Here is a 14,846-nt window from a genome sequence, read left to right on the forward strand (position 1 = left end):
GTAGATGTGTTGGTAAAGCTTATTTCTAAAGCAAATTTATTAGCTTAAATTGTGCTTTGTTTCTTAGCAGTAAATAGAAATGCTTGTCAAATTGCAGCAGCATATTGAAAATCTTCAGACTAAAACCAGTCTTTTAGATGCACAGAAATACCCTTTTCATATAGCTGCACAATATCTCAAAGCACACATGAGATAATTTCTCATCTGAAGAAAGAGTTAGGTATTAAATTCCAAGCTCATTTTTCAGGTACATGCAATGTTTACTCTTTTATAGGGACAGAGGGATGTAGCTATAAACTTTAAGGGTAGTTATGATGCGCATAGGATCATAGGATGCGCAATTTGCAGATTACATCACATACCTTAACTGCACAGAACCTAGAGCCTGAATTACCACTGAGTTACCTCCATTGTATGCCATTATAAATTCACTGAAATCAGTTGAGGTGCAAAAGCATACAATTGGAGTAATGCAGGTTAGATTGAACCTTGAAGATTTCCAGAGAAATTTGAAGTAAAATATTTTTCATGTACTGTCTTGTCTTTTGGGGGAGGAGGCATATTTTATTGCTGCTTAAGGCCTGAAAAGCAAAGACATTGTCTTTGCTCAGTTTCATACCAAGACTTCGAAAAAAGTAGTATGTTGCACATTCCAACGGACCTTCTTCATTTGTGGCTAGCTTTAACAAAAGGGACTATTAAACTTTGCATATAACACGGATTGCTTTGTTTAGGCAAATGGATCCAACAGGCTCTTGCTTCACCACATGTGCAATTGTAAACAATGCTTATGCAATGCCTGCCCCTACTTGTGGAGTACTGTATCTGTCACTCACCCTTTCACCTGGTTTACCAGCTTCACCAGCTGGACCCGAGGGACCTGGCAGACCCTAAGTGTAAAGAAACAAGAATACAAATAAAGTTAAGGCAGAAGCACTTCATGCTTTATAAACCATAGATAAGATTGAGCAGAGCACATAGTTACTTACCTGGAAGCCAGGAGGGCCAGCGGGACCTTGTTCACCCTTTCCACCTTGGTTGCCCTGGATGGAATGAAAAACAAGTGATTAACTTCGAAGCAGAAACACAGGAAAATGGATTTTAAAATGGGAAGTCCCATTGATGAAAAGTAAATCACAAACTGGATCTGTGTGGAGGCTGTTACTCACAGTGACTCCAGGAGGACCTTGAGCACCGTTGTTTCCCTCTGGACCAGGAGCACCCTAAATGTGTTCAAGCAGAAATATGCTATCAAAGTTTTGATTTGTTATGAATAATATCCCTCTAAAGTACTTCCATGCCAAAAGCCAAAGGTCTCTGGCCACATATTTTGAACTTACACTGGCACACTTAAGGTAAAGTCTTAGGTTTGACTTAACCATTTGCTTGTAAGAGCTTCACTGTCAAAAGGTACTAAAGATGCTTGCAATTTTAAATTCTGGTGATTCTTTTAGTTATTGCAGCACATTCATCCTTAAGGAAACTTCTTTGGGAATTACAGATATAGGAACTTGGCTGAGACTCCATTTTTCCCATAAGAGACCAATTATTTGATCCCTTAAATGGAAGATTTAGTAAGTTTCAACTATCAGTATAAAGTTGGAAATTTACAGGATAAATTAGAAACCACACACTGTCCTCAAAAATTTGCACGAGGAGTACTATTTTTTCCTCTTCATAGGATGCTAATAGCCCGTAATTAACTAGTCAATTAATACCCAAGAAGACTAATTTTCATTTATGCCTTAACAGTCCCCACTGACATGAGGCTAGATGAATGCATTCCAAAGTGCTTCTCTGTTTCACCATCTGTTTATGCTTGCACAGGACAATGCAATCTTACTACAGAGGTTTTGAAAATCTACTTTTTTCTCTCTGGAACTTGACAAAGAAAACATATCCACGTACCCGTGGGCCAGCAAGACCAACATTGCCTTTTTCACCAGGTTTGCCAGGTTCACCCTGAAGTTGAAAGAAAAAGATACAAAAGTTAATCAAGACTTCATATCAGATTCAGTTTAGACTACTGGACAGAGACTGATATTCCTTGCCAGAAGATTTATTGTAATATTTCTTCAACCCTAATTAAAAACCCCACAAGCTCCATTTGGCTTGTTGAACCAGTTAGAAAGAATAGCTATACAAATAAATATCTTTTCTTTTCAAAACTCCATTACTTTATTTATTGAGATCATAATCTGTGACACTCTGCATAGTATCCTATGCAATACACTATATATATGTGTGTGTTTGTGTGTATGTATAGCAACACCACAGATCCAGGAGATGATTATTGTTATCTGTGGCCTCTGTGTGACATGTCAAGAGCCCCACTGAAATCACTGGTAGCTTTTCTTCTAAAGTGAGTGAGCTTTGGATTGTGCTCCATAAATAACAATACTCTGGAACTGAAACTTAGGCTTGGTGGCCAACTTGTACAGAACTTTTACTGAAGTGTATACACAGAAATGATAAAATGGACATGCAGAAATTATAATATAGACATATATTATTCTAATCACTTCAATGTCCAAATATTCCTAAAACAATTAAATTGTTTTTCATTTGTTTAATCATATTTTAGATAACTGGAAAATAATTTACAACAGAACTCTTGAAAGTAAGTGGATGCCATCCCATAAGCAGTACAGGACGATCCAAGGAGATGTGTCTGATTGTTAGACTTGGGGACCTACAGCTTAGTCTGGAAATACCTTCATAGTAATGGAAAGTGTCTGTACTGTACTTACAGTGGGACCTTTTGGTCCAGGGAATCCAATGTTGCCAGGCTCACCTCTATTACCAGCTGGACCAATTGGCCCAACTCTACCATCCGCTCCAGGGAAACCCTAGAAAAAGAAATCATACTATTAAATGGCTGGGGTAATTTAACTGGTGCTTAGAGTTCCGTTTTAGAGGAAATGTGTACTGACAGGAAGCAAATGCCATTTAACTTTTAAATACTGTTTATACATTGCATGCTCATGCATTCCTCCATTTTTCTCCTTTTTGTAGAACTGTGTATTTCTTCTTCGCTTTCCAGGACATAGGCCTGATCAGAGATCCACAGAAATGAATGGAAAGTTTCTTACTGATCTGAGTAATCTGGTAGTAAAATCTTGCTGGTTTTACACATAGTTGTGTTAGAGCTCAGTGCTGAGATGTCTGCTTTTTAACATCTCAGTTTATGTCTATGTTTCTCATGCACTGGGGAAACAGAATGAAAAGCAGGGTACTTACAACAGGACCTTCCTTGCCAGCAGGGCCTGGGCTTCCAGGCTGACCTGGGAGACCCTGAGAAAGGAAAGGTTTCATATTTTTAGAAGAACCAACTCACTCAACAGTTAACCAAATTTTTTTTTCCTATAGGCGCGCGCGCACACACACACACGTTAAGTATCAATATATATTGTGGAAACAGGACTGTATGGCCTATCAAGTTTACATCTAAAACACACTGAGGTTTAATTTGGTGGTGTGTGCTCCCATGCCAGTTGAAAATCAGTATAGGTAAGCATCTGTTTCACTCGGATAAACTCCCTTAGGTTCTACTTTAGCAGAGAATCTGCTTAAATGTTTGCAGATGCCTTGAAACTCATGCATTGAAAACTCTTTCACTTCATGGCATGGGGTAGGAAGAGAAAGAGTAGATTAAAGAAGATAAAAGACAAGGACATGGACATAATCTATCTGGAGCCAGCACCACTAAAGTGCATGGCTGTTTTCAGTGAAATAATTTGCAAAATAAAATTAAAATAATTAAGATCAGCCATCTCACATCATTTTAGTAGGGTTTGCTTTTCTTTTAGTTAGTTACAGAGAACACACACACTTCAGCTGTGATCTTAATGATCACATTCTGTAAATAATCACATTATGTAAATAATCACAAGTGGAACCCCCTCTCAGAAGTCAATGTAGCATCCAGTACAAGGGGGCACTTCTCCATGACAAGGCAATCAGATGCTACCACATACAAAATAAATTAATTTCAATAAACATTTTGATGCTTCTTAATCATTTCCTCATGCATGTTTTTTCTGTGGAGTGGTGGAAGTGCTCTAATTGTGGTTAGCACAGGCTGAATTTTTGCAGTTGGATTTCTGACTAATTTTGTCCCTAAATTGTAAGTAATTTTCTTTTTGCATAGTTCAAACTTACACCACAGAGTTCAAACTTACTCTTGGACCCATAAGACCAGGCTCACCAGGACGGCCACCATCACCACTAGGACCCTTAGCACCAACAGGACCAGTAGCACCACGGTTACCAGCAGGTCCCTAACAAAATAAAGAAATAAAATTAGGCAGACGTAGCAAAAAGCATCACACATCTGTATATAAAAGAAGATGGTTTAGAAATAGTGACCCAGAAAAAAGTCTTACCATGACACCAGCTCTGCCATCAGCTCCAGGGAGACCACGAGATCCAGGCACACCCTGCAAGTGAACACAAATCAAATCAAGAAAGGGAAAGAAATAAATCTGTTCCTGTAAGGTGGACAGTGCTTCATAAGTTTCAGCCTTCCAAGCAGGTCTGCTGAATTTGAAGTAAGTGCAGCTCTAAGCACACACACCTCAGTGTAAATGCATACTGTGAAAGAAATCTCTCTCACTTTTTTTAGATTTCTTTAAGTTCTAATCTGCTTGTACCAGAGCATTTTCAGCATTCACTGTAATCTAACAGTGGCTCTAGCCAGCAGCTAGGATCCCACAGCCTGGCCCACGCTGTTTCACCTTTGCTTCTCTGTAGTTACTGGCTTCTCTATGACTGTACACCCTACCCCAGGTGCAATACTGAATCCTTATCTCTACCAAAAAAAAAAGTCTGGTGGAAACACTGCCATTTTTCCTATTATTCTCCTGTGAATTATTTTCCTGCATGAAGCCACATGCCTCCTGAAGTTCATGGAGTGGTTTCCTCACCCAGTGAAAAGGGTACTAGGCACCCTTGAAGACACTGAATTGAAACCTTCTGCCTCACATTCTGTGTGAGCCAATTATCTGTTTTAAGCAGTTAAATCCCATCACAAAGCTTTAAAAGCAATCAAAGATAATTCACTAAATATTACATAATGGATAAATCAAAGCAACCTCTAATTACTTCAGGGATAAGATAGTAAACAGCACTAATACAAAGCAAAAATAGGTTTGGTCCCAACTAATCAAAAGGCTCAGAATTGCAAATGATCTTTCCTTAGCAGCATTAATGTAAAGTTAATTACTCATAATTACTTAATTCGCCTTTGTGAGTCTAGCTTTATTTCCTCTTTCCTTTTTGCTTCTACTTCCGGAACATGAAGAGAATACCTACTCTTAGACCAGCAGGGCCTGGGGGGCCAGCAGAGCCAGGTTCACCAGTGCTGCCTCTCTTGCCTTCCTCACCACTAGGACCAGGAGGGCCAGCGGGTCCAGCAGCACCCTATTTCAGGGAAACAGAAAAAAAGAAGACATCAGATGCTGTGTTGCAGATACTATCAGGGTTTTTCATTGAAAAAAACCTTCACATGTTGCCATACTTACAGGCTCACCCTTGTTACCGGTTTCTCCCTTGGCACCAGCAGGGCCTGGTTCACCCTAGAGTCCAAACCAAAAAGAGATCATAGAATTAAGCATCATTCCAGAAATCTCTCTTCCACCTGGACAGCTTTTTCATGAATCAAAAAACTCTTTAATCATCCAATGCCATGCCTGCCTCTATTGAGATAAATGGTCAATGAAAGTAACTGTATTTAGAAATGACAATAATTGAACTATGAAATATCCAGGGCTGGCTCCTCTACTGAGGATACCCACTGAGGGCCTGATTGTGAGATTGCTGCCACATCTCTCTTGATACTATCAACATGGACAGAGCTTAACAGTCCTTGCACTCAAAGGGAGTGCAAAGTGAACCTCTTCAGTCTCAGCATCTGAAGCAAGCAGTGAGACACAGAAATTAACTACAATGTTTAATTATAGTGGAGCAAGAAAAAATGTCTGCATTAAATACAAAAATATATCCAGAGGAAATTGTTTACAACTGTGGACACGGTGTCCAATTTTCAAATGAAGACATGCAATATACAAGGTCACTTACAACAAGTCCTCTAGCACCACTAGGACCAGCAGGGCCAGGAGGACCAGGAATACCACGGGGACCGGGCAGACCAGGAGCACCAGCAACACCAGGAAGACCCTGTCCAACAGAGGAGGGAAAAAAGGTATTATGAGCCCATTATCGTTTCTGTTGCATTAACTGAATTGGTTTTTTTAGAGCAAAAAAGCGTGAGTATGGCTGTACTTACAGCTGCACCTTTAGCCCCTGGAAGACCGTTAGCACCAGGGTTGCCCTATTAAAAAAGATAACAATACTGGTTAATTCACAGTCTCAAGTGCACCCATCTGACAATAAAGTTTGGCAAGTTACTCACTGGAGGGCCAACAGGACCACTAGAACCAGGAAGTCCAATCTCTCCTCTTGGACCAGCAGGACCAGTAGGACCAACATTACCAGCAGGTCCGATTTCACCCTGTTTGAGAGAAGGATAGAGCCCTCTATCAGTGTACACAGTGTTGGGGCAACAGTGGAGCAATCCTATATTAGCTTGACATTAAGGAGACAATCCGATATATATATTCCCATGTCAGAGGCCAGAAAATCAAGGAGCCGAGAGCTTTTATTGGATTTTAAAGGCACTGAAGCTGGGATGCCTAGCTAGGGTCCACTGAAGCTGGTGGATAACATGGGAACAGAAGCTCAGCATATCTCAGAAGCTACATTATTGCCGAGGTTTACACAGAAGGTTGATCTAGAAAATCAGAATTATGATTCCAGTCTTATCTGCAGCCATGTGCCTCCAGCACTGGCCTGAGATGCCTCACAGTGTATGAGACCTAATTGACCATTATTTTGCACCTTAAGATGCCATTTGCACTAACGCAAAATGCAAAATGATGCCTGATCAGAGTGCTGCAGGATAGTGTTCACAGTGGAGTAAATGACAGGAAAAAAGGTTCTTGGTTTTACTATCAGAAGCTTGCATTCACTAAGTATACTACGAAAAACTGAATATAATGAAAACTTCTCTTCAGCAATTCTCTAAGCAGTTAAGAGTTCACCCTGGACACGTAGGCAGTCTTCTCTTGAAATTACATGCGCATCTGCATCAGAGAAGACTTCATGGTTTCCAAAAGTCTTGCCTTTTGACAAGAATAACCAAAATTGGAACTCAATTTTTCCTCATCTTCCCTGCAGTCAATATTAAGAGGTCTAGCAAACAATACTCTATTTTCTTCTAAAGGTGGATCAAGATAAGAGTTTTGTCTGTTGTGACATAGAGTTTGTGTACTTGTGTTAACGGTGAAAAACTGTATCACACTACAGTAAGTGTATGCAGCTCTGAGCTTCTTGGCAAATGGTCAGTGAAATTTGTAAATGCAGTATACGGGGTACTTTTGCCCCAAATCCTCTGTCCTTCCTTGTACAAAGTAAAATTCCTAATAATGAGACTCTTACCTGGGTAAAAATGCTAAGATCTGAGCAATAAACTGAATCATCTAAGTTAGTGTGCACAAGCAAAATCATACTGCCCTAAACCTAAGAAGTTTAAATGCAATTTCGCCATTGTAATTTCAAGAACTTAGTTTGGAAGGAGCCTGATACTCCACTGCAGCTTCTTTGTCCTCCACTACTTGTGTAAAGGGATCTAAACTGCTACTTTGCTTATTTATCATGATCCATGTCACCCTTCAAAGGTGTATACAACTGCACCACATAGGAAGCAGCAAAAAAACCCAAAAAACAAAAAAAGAGGTTACATGTCTTCCTGAACCTGCCTAGCATCAATCTTCAGCTGTGAAATAACTGCTGTATTTTAAATTAGCAATCATATGATGTTCTCCAAATACTGCAGGGATTCATCTTCATCCTGATCTGTAACTGATAAGAAAGCACTCCCATTTCAGAGAGGGTGTTGTTTTGCTGCCTAGCAATTCTAGTTACTATATTTCATTTTCACTATCAAATGTACCAGTAGAAGCAGATGTTCATACCTTAGCACCAGGACCACCTGGGAAGCCTGGAGGACCAGCAGCACCAATAGGGCCCTAGGCAATGAAAGGGAAGCAGTTGTGTAAAGGTATTCAGTGATGACAGAAACATCTTGCTTGCTGAAGTAAACAGATTAAAAAATGCACATTTACTTAGACACTTCCACACGTTACCACCTCAGAATATCGGTTGCCTTTTGCAACTCCAAACTGACAGATTTCGTTCACTACAAACAGTTAAGAGTGAGGTCAATGCTGAAAAACATTTGCAGTGCAGCTAAAAAAGTGTGAATTAAGCAACGATTGGTAAAACCTTGCCTTGAGGCTAAACACCTGAGAAAGACTAAACAGAGGATGGGCAGAGGCAGGCATCTGCAAAGCAAGATGTCTTGCTGTACAGTCCCACAATGAATGAAGGGGAGCACTGCATCCTGCAAATGCAAGTCTTAGGTGGCTGTTTCCAACACATTTACTGTGCACAGGTAACTGTATGCTTTCACAGCAGGAGTCCTTCTGGACTACTGGTCACACACAAGAGCCCTGTGTTGATGACAGCATTTGTCCTTCTTCACACATGGGAAGAGGGTTGGTAAGATCTCTGCACCACTTTACAAGCCAGTGCTTGGCACAACTTATATTGAAGTCAGTAAGAATGTACTAGAAATTAGATCAGGCTTAACAGCAGCTGAAGGCAGGAGCTGATTCTAACATGCAAATGGATTAGAAATCTTGATTCATACCCAGAGTATACATTTTGAGGCAGTGAACATGTGCAGCCCCAGTGCCCCTTCATTAAACTGGCTTTTTTTATGTCAAAGGCAATGGCATGTCAGCTTCAAGAGGGTCTTCTACTGATTGTACTATGTGTAGTTATTGCTGTGAGATTTGTAATTACAATGGGACAAGCTTCCTAATGTACAGTACCCAGACACCACAAAAGAAGATACACTGATGGATTCATAGCCTTTGTTATTGTTTAATGCATACAAATACAAAGGGATAGTTTTTCTTCATTTATTAATGAAATATCCAACTCATTCATAGCTATTGGGGATTGATATCTACTTTTTTGTGAGCTAACATCTTTCAATTATAAATACTTACTATAAAACTGCCTCACAAATCCAAGGGAATAAAAGTGAGTCAGCTGGTATAGCAAAGAGGAATTGGCTTCCAACATTCTGTAACCTACTGTGTTTGTTATAAACTGAGTACCTGGAATTCTCACTGGTTTTGCATAAGCAAAGAAAAAAACACCAAATGCCCTTTAAGATATGTATGAAAATATAAACTTTCATAATTTCCATTGCAGTGACTCTTTTTATGTTTTAGATTCTCAGTGGCAAGGAGAACAAAACATTATTTCTGTTTTAGTTTAAAAAAAAAGAGTGTTAATAAGTGCTATGCAGAATGTTTACAGCATCATAACCTAAGTATGTGTAAAATAACTTTAGCCTGGCATAGACACTGGGACCCAATGCAACTCTCTGCTGCTGCCCATTCAGAGTAACACCTCTGCAATCAGCAGCTCCAGAATATTTTTCCTATAGTAACTCAATTGCCTTCAAGATAGCTAAAATGTTTTGGTTCTACTACAAAGTATAACATCAGATCTTAGCTATAAGGTCTCTACTTGCCTGTAATTTAAATGCCCAATCACATATATTTTTTAAATACCCCATATGGGAGAACTGAAGTGAAATTCACACCTATGCTAACATTCTACTCTGTTAAAGCACGACACATGTTTGCAGTGACAAGGAGTATTAAAACCGACTTTAGCAAAGTTAACAGAACCAAGTACAGCTTAATCATTTACTCAAATTTTGAAGGCAGGAAGGAAAAACTATCCTGGGCTATTCCTGATTTTTTTTTACAGCTTTGAAACTATACCATTGCATACACACTTACTTCACTGAAATAAATGAGGTTTACTGAAGTGGTATGCTATGGCAACACTAACTCCTTTTAAACGGCCAAATCTACATTGGATTAGCACTTATTAGAATAGTTATTGTTTACGAGTCAGATCAGGACAGCTGGATCTTACTGGCATTTCACACTAGCTCACATAACTCAGGTATGTCAGTGGTGAATGAAAAACGTTAGCACCTGTTAGCCAGACAGGACAATGTTGCAGGTGCAAAGCTGTGTCCTGGAGCACATACAATAGTTTCAGGATGTATATAATTATAGTCATCTGCAACACATGCATGGTATATATCTGTTAAAAGGTATAAAGTCTCTTTAATTTTGGAAAGAGAACTGTTCTGTTAGAAATCAGAATTCTGTTTGTCAGGTGTTTCCCTATGAACTTATCAGTGCAAATGAGAGAATATTTGGTTCCTTTGATACAGATGTGTTTAATATAAATCCTGAGGCTCAGGATACTGTCTGCAAAGGCTTTATGTTTTATTAATTCTTTTTGTGATGGTCTGATAAGCAACAAAGAACTGTGTTAAAAATATCCACACCATCAACTTCTCGGAAGCCCAAGAAATCCTCTATAAACAGAAAGAGGGACACAAGGCCTAATGGAACCAGACTGTCAAAGATCAAGACTGAAACTTACAGCAGGTCCGGTGGGGCCAGTGCTGCCATCACTTCCACGAGCACCCTGTGAGGAGAGAACATGATAAAGAGAGTTTGAAAAGAAATTCGAAGATCAGAGAAAGCCACAGTAAATGGCTGGTCATGATGACAAACAGACAGATGGGAAGCCACTTACAGCTGGTCCAGGGGCACCTACTCTTCCTCTCTCACCAGGGAGACCACGAGCACCCTGAAAGAAAAATTTAAATTAACTCATTTATACCTATTCACTGAACAAAGATATATAGATTTTTTCTCTTCTGCTAAGTCTCTATATGAAGTGGGTTGCAGCCAGGCAATTCTGTTCTAAATATTCACATATTATTACATTACAGCATCTAGCTAGCTGGAGTGTCACTGATGACAAAAATTGACCAAAATTCTGGCTGAACCATATCTATCAGATTATAATTTTCCACAGCAGCAGCAGTAAATACTTACAGGTTGTCCTGGGGTACCATTTTCACCAGGGGCACCAGGTTCTCCCTATGAGAAAGAAAGTTTGCAGGCTTGAATTACTTAAAGGATGCTTTGAACAGATAGCACAACACCATCTAGAGAGACATTCAACTGATGGATCCTACTGTCTTTGTCTTCTGTAGCACTTGCACCACAGTATACAATAACAGCACATCAAGTCCTGAGGGTGCAGAGACTGACTGTCCCTGCATATACTGGAACATGGCCAGTTGGAATCCTCTTAGAAGAGCAGGGCCAGAGCAAGTCTCTTCACTTACCCATCTCAGCTTTCTTTACCCCATTTCCTTATTCTGATATTTACTCTGAAACACACATCTAAGTGATAGGGCCTGGATAGTCAACTACCAATTCAGATCAATCAGCAGCTGTTTTTTGGCTTTGAAACTATACCAAGAAGCAGAATGATGCTTTCTTTTGCCTTAGGTTAAGGTGACAAAGTTCCTGGCAAATGGCTGGAAATAAGGATCTGCCTCAGGTATTTTCAACTTAAGATCAATAATACTGAGATATGAGCGACAACCATTAAAACATGACTCCTCTCCCTTTAGTAGTAAGTGTTCTCACCAAGCCTGCAGTTGGTCTAGGCTGGTCTATAGTGACAAGATTTGTCCTAGAGCACTTGTGTCCTGAATATATCTGAATGCACCTAGTCTTAAATGCTGCAAACAGCGTAAGTTTTTGCCTTCATCACTGCTTTCAGCAGTTATATCATTAGTGACCTTGATTCATTATGCTTGTGTTTTCCACTCAGATTAGCACTCTTACTAATAACTGTTCTTTCCTTTACTTAATTGCTTTATCTGCTTTTAATCTCCAACAACTGGACAGACTGTGTTTGCTATCTCTTTACCAAACTTCTTCTGCAGGTTAACAACTTGCAGTGGTATTGGAGAATGCTACATTACAATTAATAGGTCTATAAGCAAGTATGCTAAGCTCTCAGAAACAAGCAAGAGGGAGAATTAGTATTTGAGCTTTTCATTGTTATATTAAAAGTTCTTGAATACAAATCTCCTGTGAATAATTCAGCAGCATTAAAATTTCCTACAACCCAATATGGCAGCAATGTTGTTTTAAGAACACTGCTATTAGGCACTGAGATGGAATGGGAAAAGAAGCTAAGAGGAAGAGTTTGCTAGAGATGTTTCTAGATAAAATTTAAAAACACTTAAGGATAGTGTTCAAATCTGCACTAATCTGAAGAAGATAAAAAGGAAAAAGACTGTGAGGATCAAATAGTCTTAACTCAGAAGAGCACTGCATCTATCCAAATTTTTAGCAGAAAGCCTTACACTAGGGCGTGTGTCTCACACAGCAAAATTTTGTAGAAAAATTAGATGTTTTCATTTTAGTGTGCTTTTAAAAAACCACCAGAATGCAAAATACAATCCACAGAAAAGCAGAGATAGCAAAATCAGTCTTAAGTGCTGCTGAATAGTCAATCATCAGGAGCCCAGTTCTGCAGCTCTTACTCATTGAAAGCACTAACTTGACTGAGGGCTCAAGAATAAGGCCCCAGGTATGATTTCTCATGTTAAGGTACACGTATTTGTCCTACATAGATCCACTGACTTCTATATTATTGCAGCTGGGCAATGTTTAGTAACAACATGAAAGATTGATTGGAGGGAACTTCATATGTCTTTTGCTAGAAAGAGCTACATCCTGTATTTTCAGATTTCATCTTTACCTTGATGCCAGGAGTACCAGGTTGTCCCTTTTGACCATCAAGACCATTGTGTCCCTATATTGAGTAGAAAAATAAATATTAATATGTATTTCCCCACAAATGGCTATGCACAAACTCTTAGTCTTGTAAGGTAAATCATTCTTTCCATACAAAATGGAGATATTATTAATATAAGGAGATATTAAAAACTTCAAAGAGGTTCATGCACTTTTAACTTTGAGGGGATTTGCAGGGGTTTTCAGTATGCTGAAGTGTTGTCAGTCCTAACTATTCAGGGAAAAAGTATGTATATACTCACCCTAATTCCCTTAAAGCCAGGCAGACCAGGAGTTCCAGGGAAACCACGAGCACCCTAAAAACACACAGTGCATGAATTATTGTCTCTCATATTATATACTGCAGTTAAAAAGAAAGAAAAAGCGCAAGTCTTTCAATAAAACTGAGTAGATTTGGGCCGTGATCATTCAGGTGAGGAACACAGTCCATTCCCTGACCTCCCAGGACCAGACTTGTTCCAAGACTAACAGTAATCAACCTGATTTTCCAGTTCTGAAATTCGGAAATTTCATGCATTAACATGTGATAGCACAGCTGTTTTAGCTTTCTATGCCACGGTGCCTGCTCACCTGCTCCTGTGTAACTCCTCACTACATCACTTCCCTTACTAATTACACTAGCTGTACTGGGGGGTAAAAAACCACAAAACAAAACTGTAACTATATGATATCCCTGAAGGTAAGAACTGAAATTGGATTAATGCATATAGGGAATACTACTAGATTGTTAATGTGGTGCAATTCAGAAATGTCATTAGGCTTCATTGGTAAGAGAACTGTTTTGTATTGTATACAGTAGATCGCTACACACCTGAGGGCCAGCAACACCCCTCTCACCAGGTCTTCCAGGTTTGCCAGGGTGACCCTAAAAAATGCAGTAAAATGCACTAAGAAGGAAAGCTCATTTTATAAAATAACAACATAAACCATTAGAAAAAGAAAAGACATTGGCAAAGTTTCTCTTTCTCAGTAAATACAGAGAGCTTGTTAGCTTTCAAGACTCCTTCTTCCTGTATTCAGGAAGCTAAATAATTTATTTGGAGAGGTTTTGAAGTTATCCATTTTTCTCTACGTTTCCAACATACAGCATCTCTTGTACTATAAAATAATTATTTCAGGGGTTTATTTATTCTATCCAATATTATAGAACAATGTAAAAATTATGGACAATAGAATGCTTAGCTTAACAATAACCTCATGTTAGAGTTGAATCACAGCCCCAAAAGAGATGAGAAACATTTAATAACCACTTACATCTTCACCAGCCTTTCCTGGAGGACCAGGGGGACCACGAGGACCCTGGGGACCCTGTTAAAAATAGATTGAGGATTACTTAAAGCATCACTCTTCAGGTAAGTCTTTTCACTGGTTTCTGACTTGAGGTGGGGCATAGCCGGAGCCTGAACTGAAGCAAGGTCCTCCCCTCCTAATTGACTTTGCACTTTATGATTCCAATCTGAAGGAGTGTTCAGCTCTGTTTCTGTAACAAGATCAAGCAGGAATATCCAATTCAAACATTCAAGGACATGCATATGGATAGGAGAAATGAGGCTAAGCATTACAAGCCTACTTTCGTGTCCTGTTTCTAATGCTAACAGTGTCTGTATGTGAAACCTATACTTACTGTTTGACCAGGTTCACCAGGCTCACCAGGAATGCCTTGAAAACCAGGAGGACCCTAGGAGAGGAGAGAGGTTTTTTTAGTGTTTGAACAAGCTATTTTGTGATTTTACAGGTATGTCAATGTTAATTAGTCAGTAGGAGAGATGAGACTGTACTTACAGGGGGTCCAGATGCTCCAGGTGGGCCTCTAGGTCCCATTAAACCCTAGGGGAGAAAAAATACAAAATCTTTTTAAAAAATCACCAGTATATAAACTCATTTATAACACAATTCCTGGTATTCCTAAAATATTGGTAAGCATTACAGTTTTCAGTGTGCAATGTCCAAATCAAGTTAGAGGAAGTTAAGAGATCTGCATGAATTTGCACAAGCAGT

General features: G+C 39.3%; 1 protein-coding gene across 1 annotated transcript in view; it reads right to left on the reverse strand.

Annotated features, from left to right (window-relative positions):
• COL1A2 (collagen type I alpha 2 chain) overlaps window positions 1-14,846 on the reverse strand; it is a 41,859-nt gene that overhangs the window by 17,839 nt on the left and 9,174 nt on the right. The window contains exons 7-29 of the mRNA XM_072854253.1: window positions 14,631-14,675; window positions 14,473-14,526; window positions 14,103-14,156; window positions 13,660-13,713; window positions 13,091-13,144; window positions 12,793-12,846; window positions 11,064-11,108; window positions 10,759-10,812; window positions 10,603-10,647; window positions 8,034-8,087; window positions 6,413-6,511; window positions 6,287-6,331; window positions 6,079-6,177; window positions 5,523-5,576; window positions 5,314-5,421; window positions 4,386-4,439; window positions 4,182-4,280; window positions 3,241-3,294; window positions 2,751-2,849; window positions 1,909-1,962; window positions 1,170-1,223; window positions 990-1,043; window positions 837-890 (exon numbers count right to left, since the gene is read on the reverse strand). Of these exons, the coding sequence (XP_072710354.1) occupies window positions 837-890; window positions 990-1,043; window positions 1,170-1,223; window positions 1,909-1,962; window positions 2,751-2,849; window positions 3,241-3,294; window positions 4,182-4,280; window positions 4,386-4,439; window positions 5,314-5,421; window positions 5,523-5,576; window positions 6,079-6,177; window positions 6,287-6,331; window positions 6,413-6,511; window positions 8,034-8,087; window positions 10,603-10,647; window positions 10,759-10,812; window positions 11,064-11,108; window positions 12,793-12,846; window positions 13,091-13,144; window positions 13,660-13,713; window positions 14,103-14,156; window positions 14,473-14,526; window positions 14,631-14,675 (1,440 nt within the window). The remainder of the gene's footprint in view (window positions 1-836; window positions 891-989; window positions 1,044-1,169; window positions 1,224-1,908; window positions 1,963-2,750; window positions 2,850-3,240; window positions 3,295-4,181; window positions 4,281-4,385; window positions 4,440-5,313; window positions 5,422-5,522; window positions 5,577-6,078; window positions 6,178-6,286; window positions 6,332-6,412; window positions 6,512-8,033; window positions 8,088-10,602; window positions 10,648-10,758; window positions 10,813-11,063; window positions 11,109-12,792; window positions 12,847-13,090; window positions 13,145-13,659; window positions 13,714-14,102; window positions 14,157-14,472; window positions 14,527-14,630; window positions 14,676-14,846) is intronic.

This window comes from Ciconia boyciana, chromosome 2 (genome assembly GCF_034638445.1).
Source record: "Ciconia boyciana chromosome 2, ASM3463844v1, whole genome shotgun sequence".
In the NCBI taxonomy this organism is placed as follows: Eukaryota; Metazoa; Chordata; class Aves; order Ciconiiformes; family Ciconiidae; genus Ciconia; species Ciconia boyciana.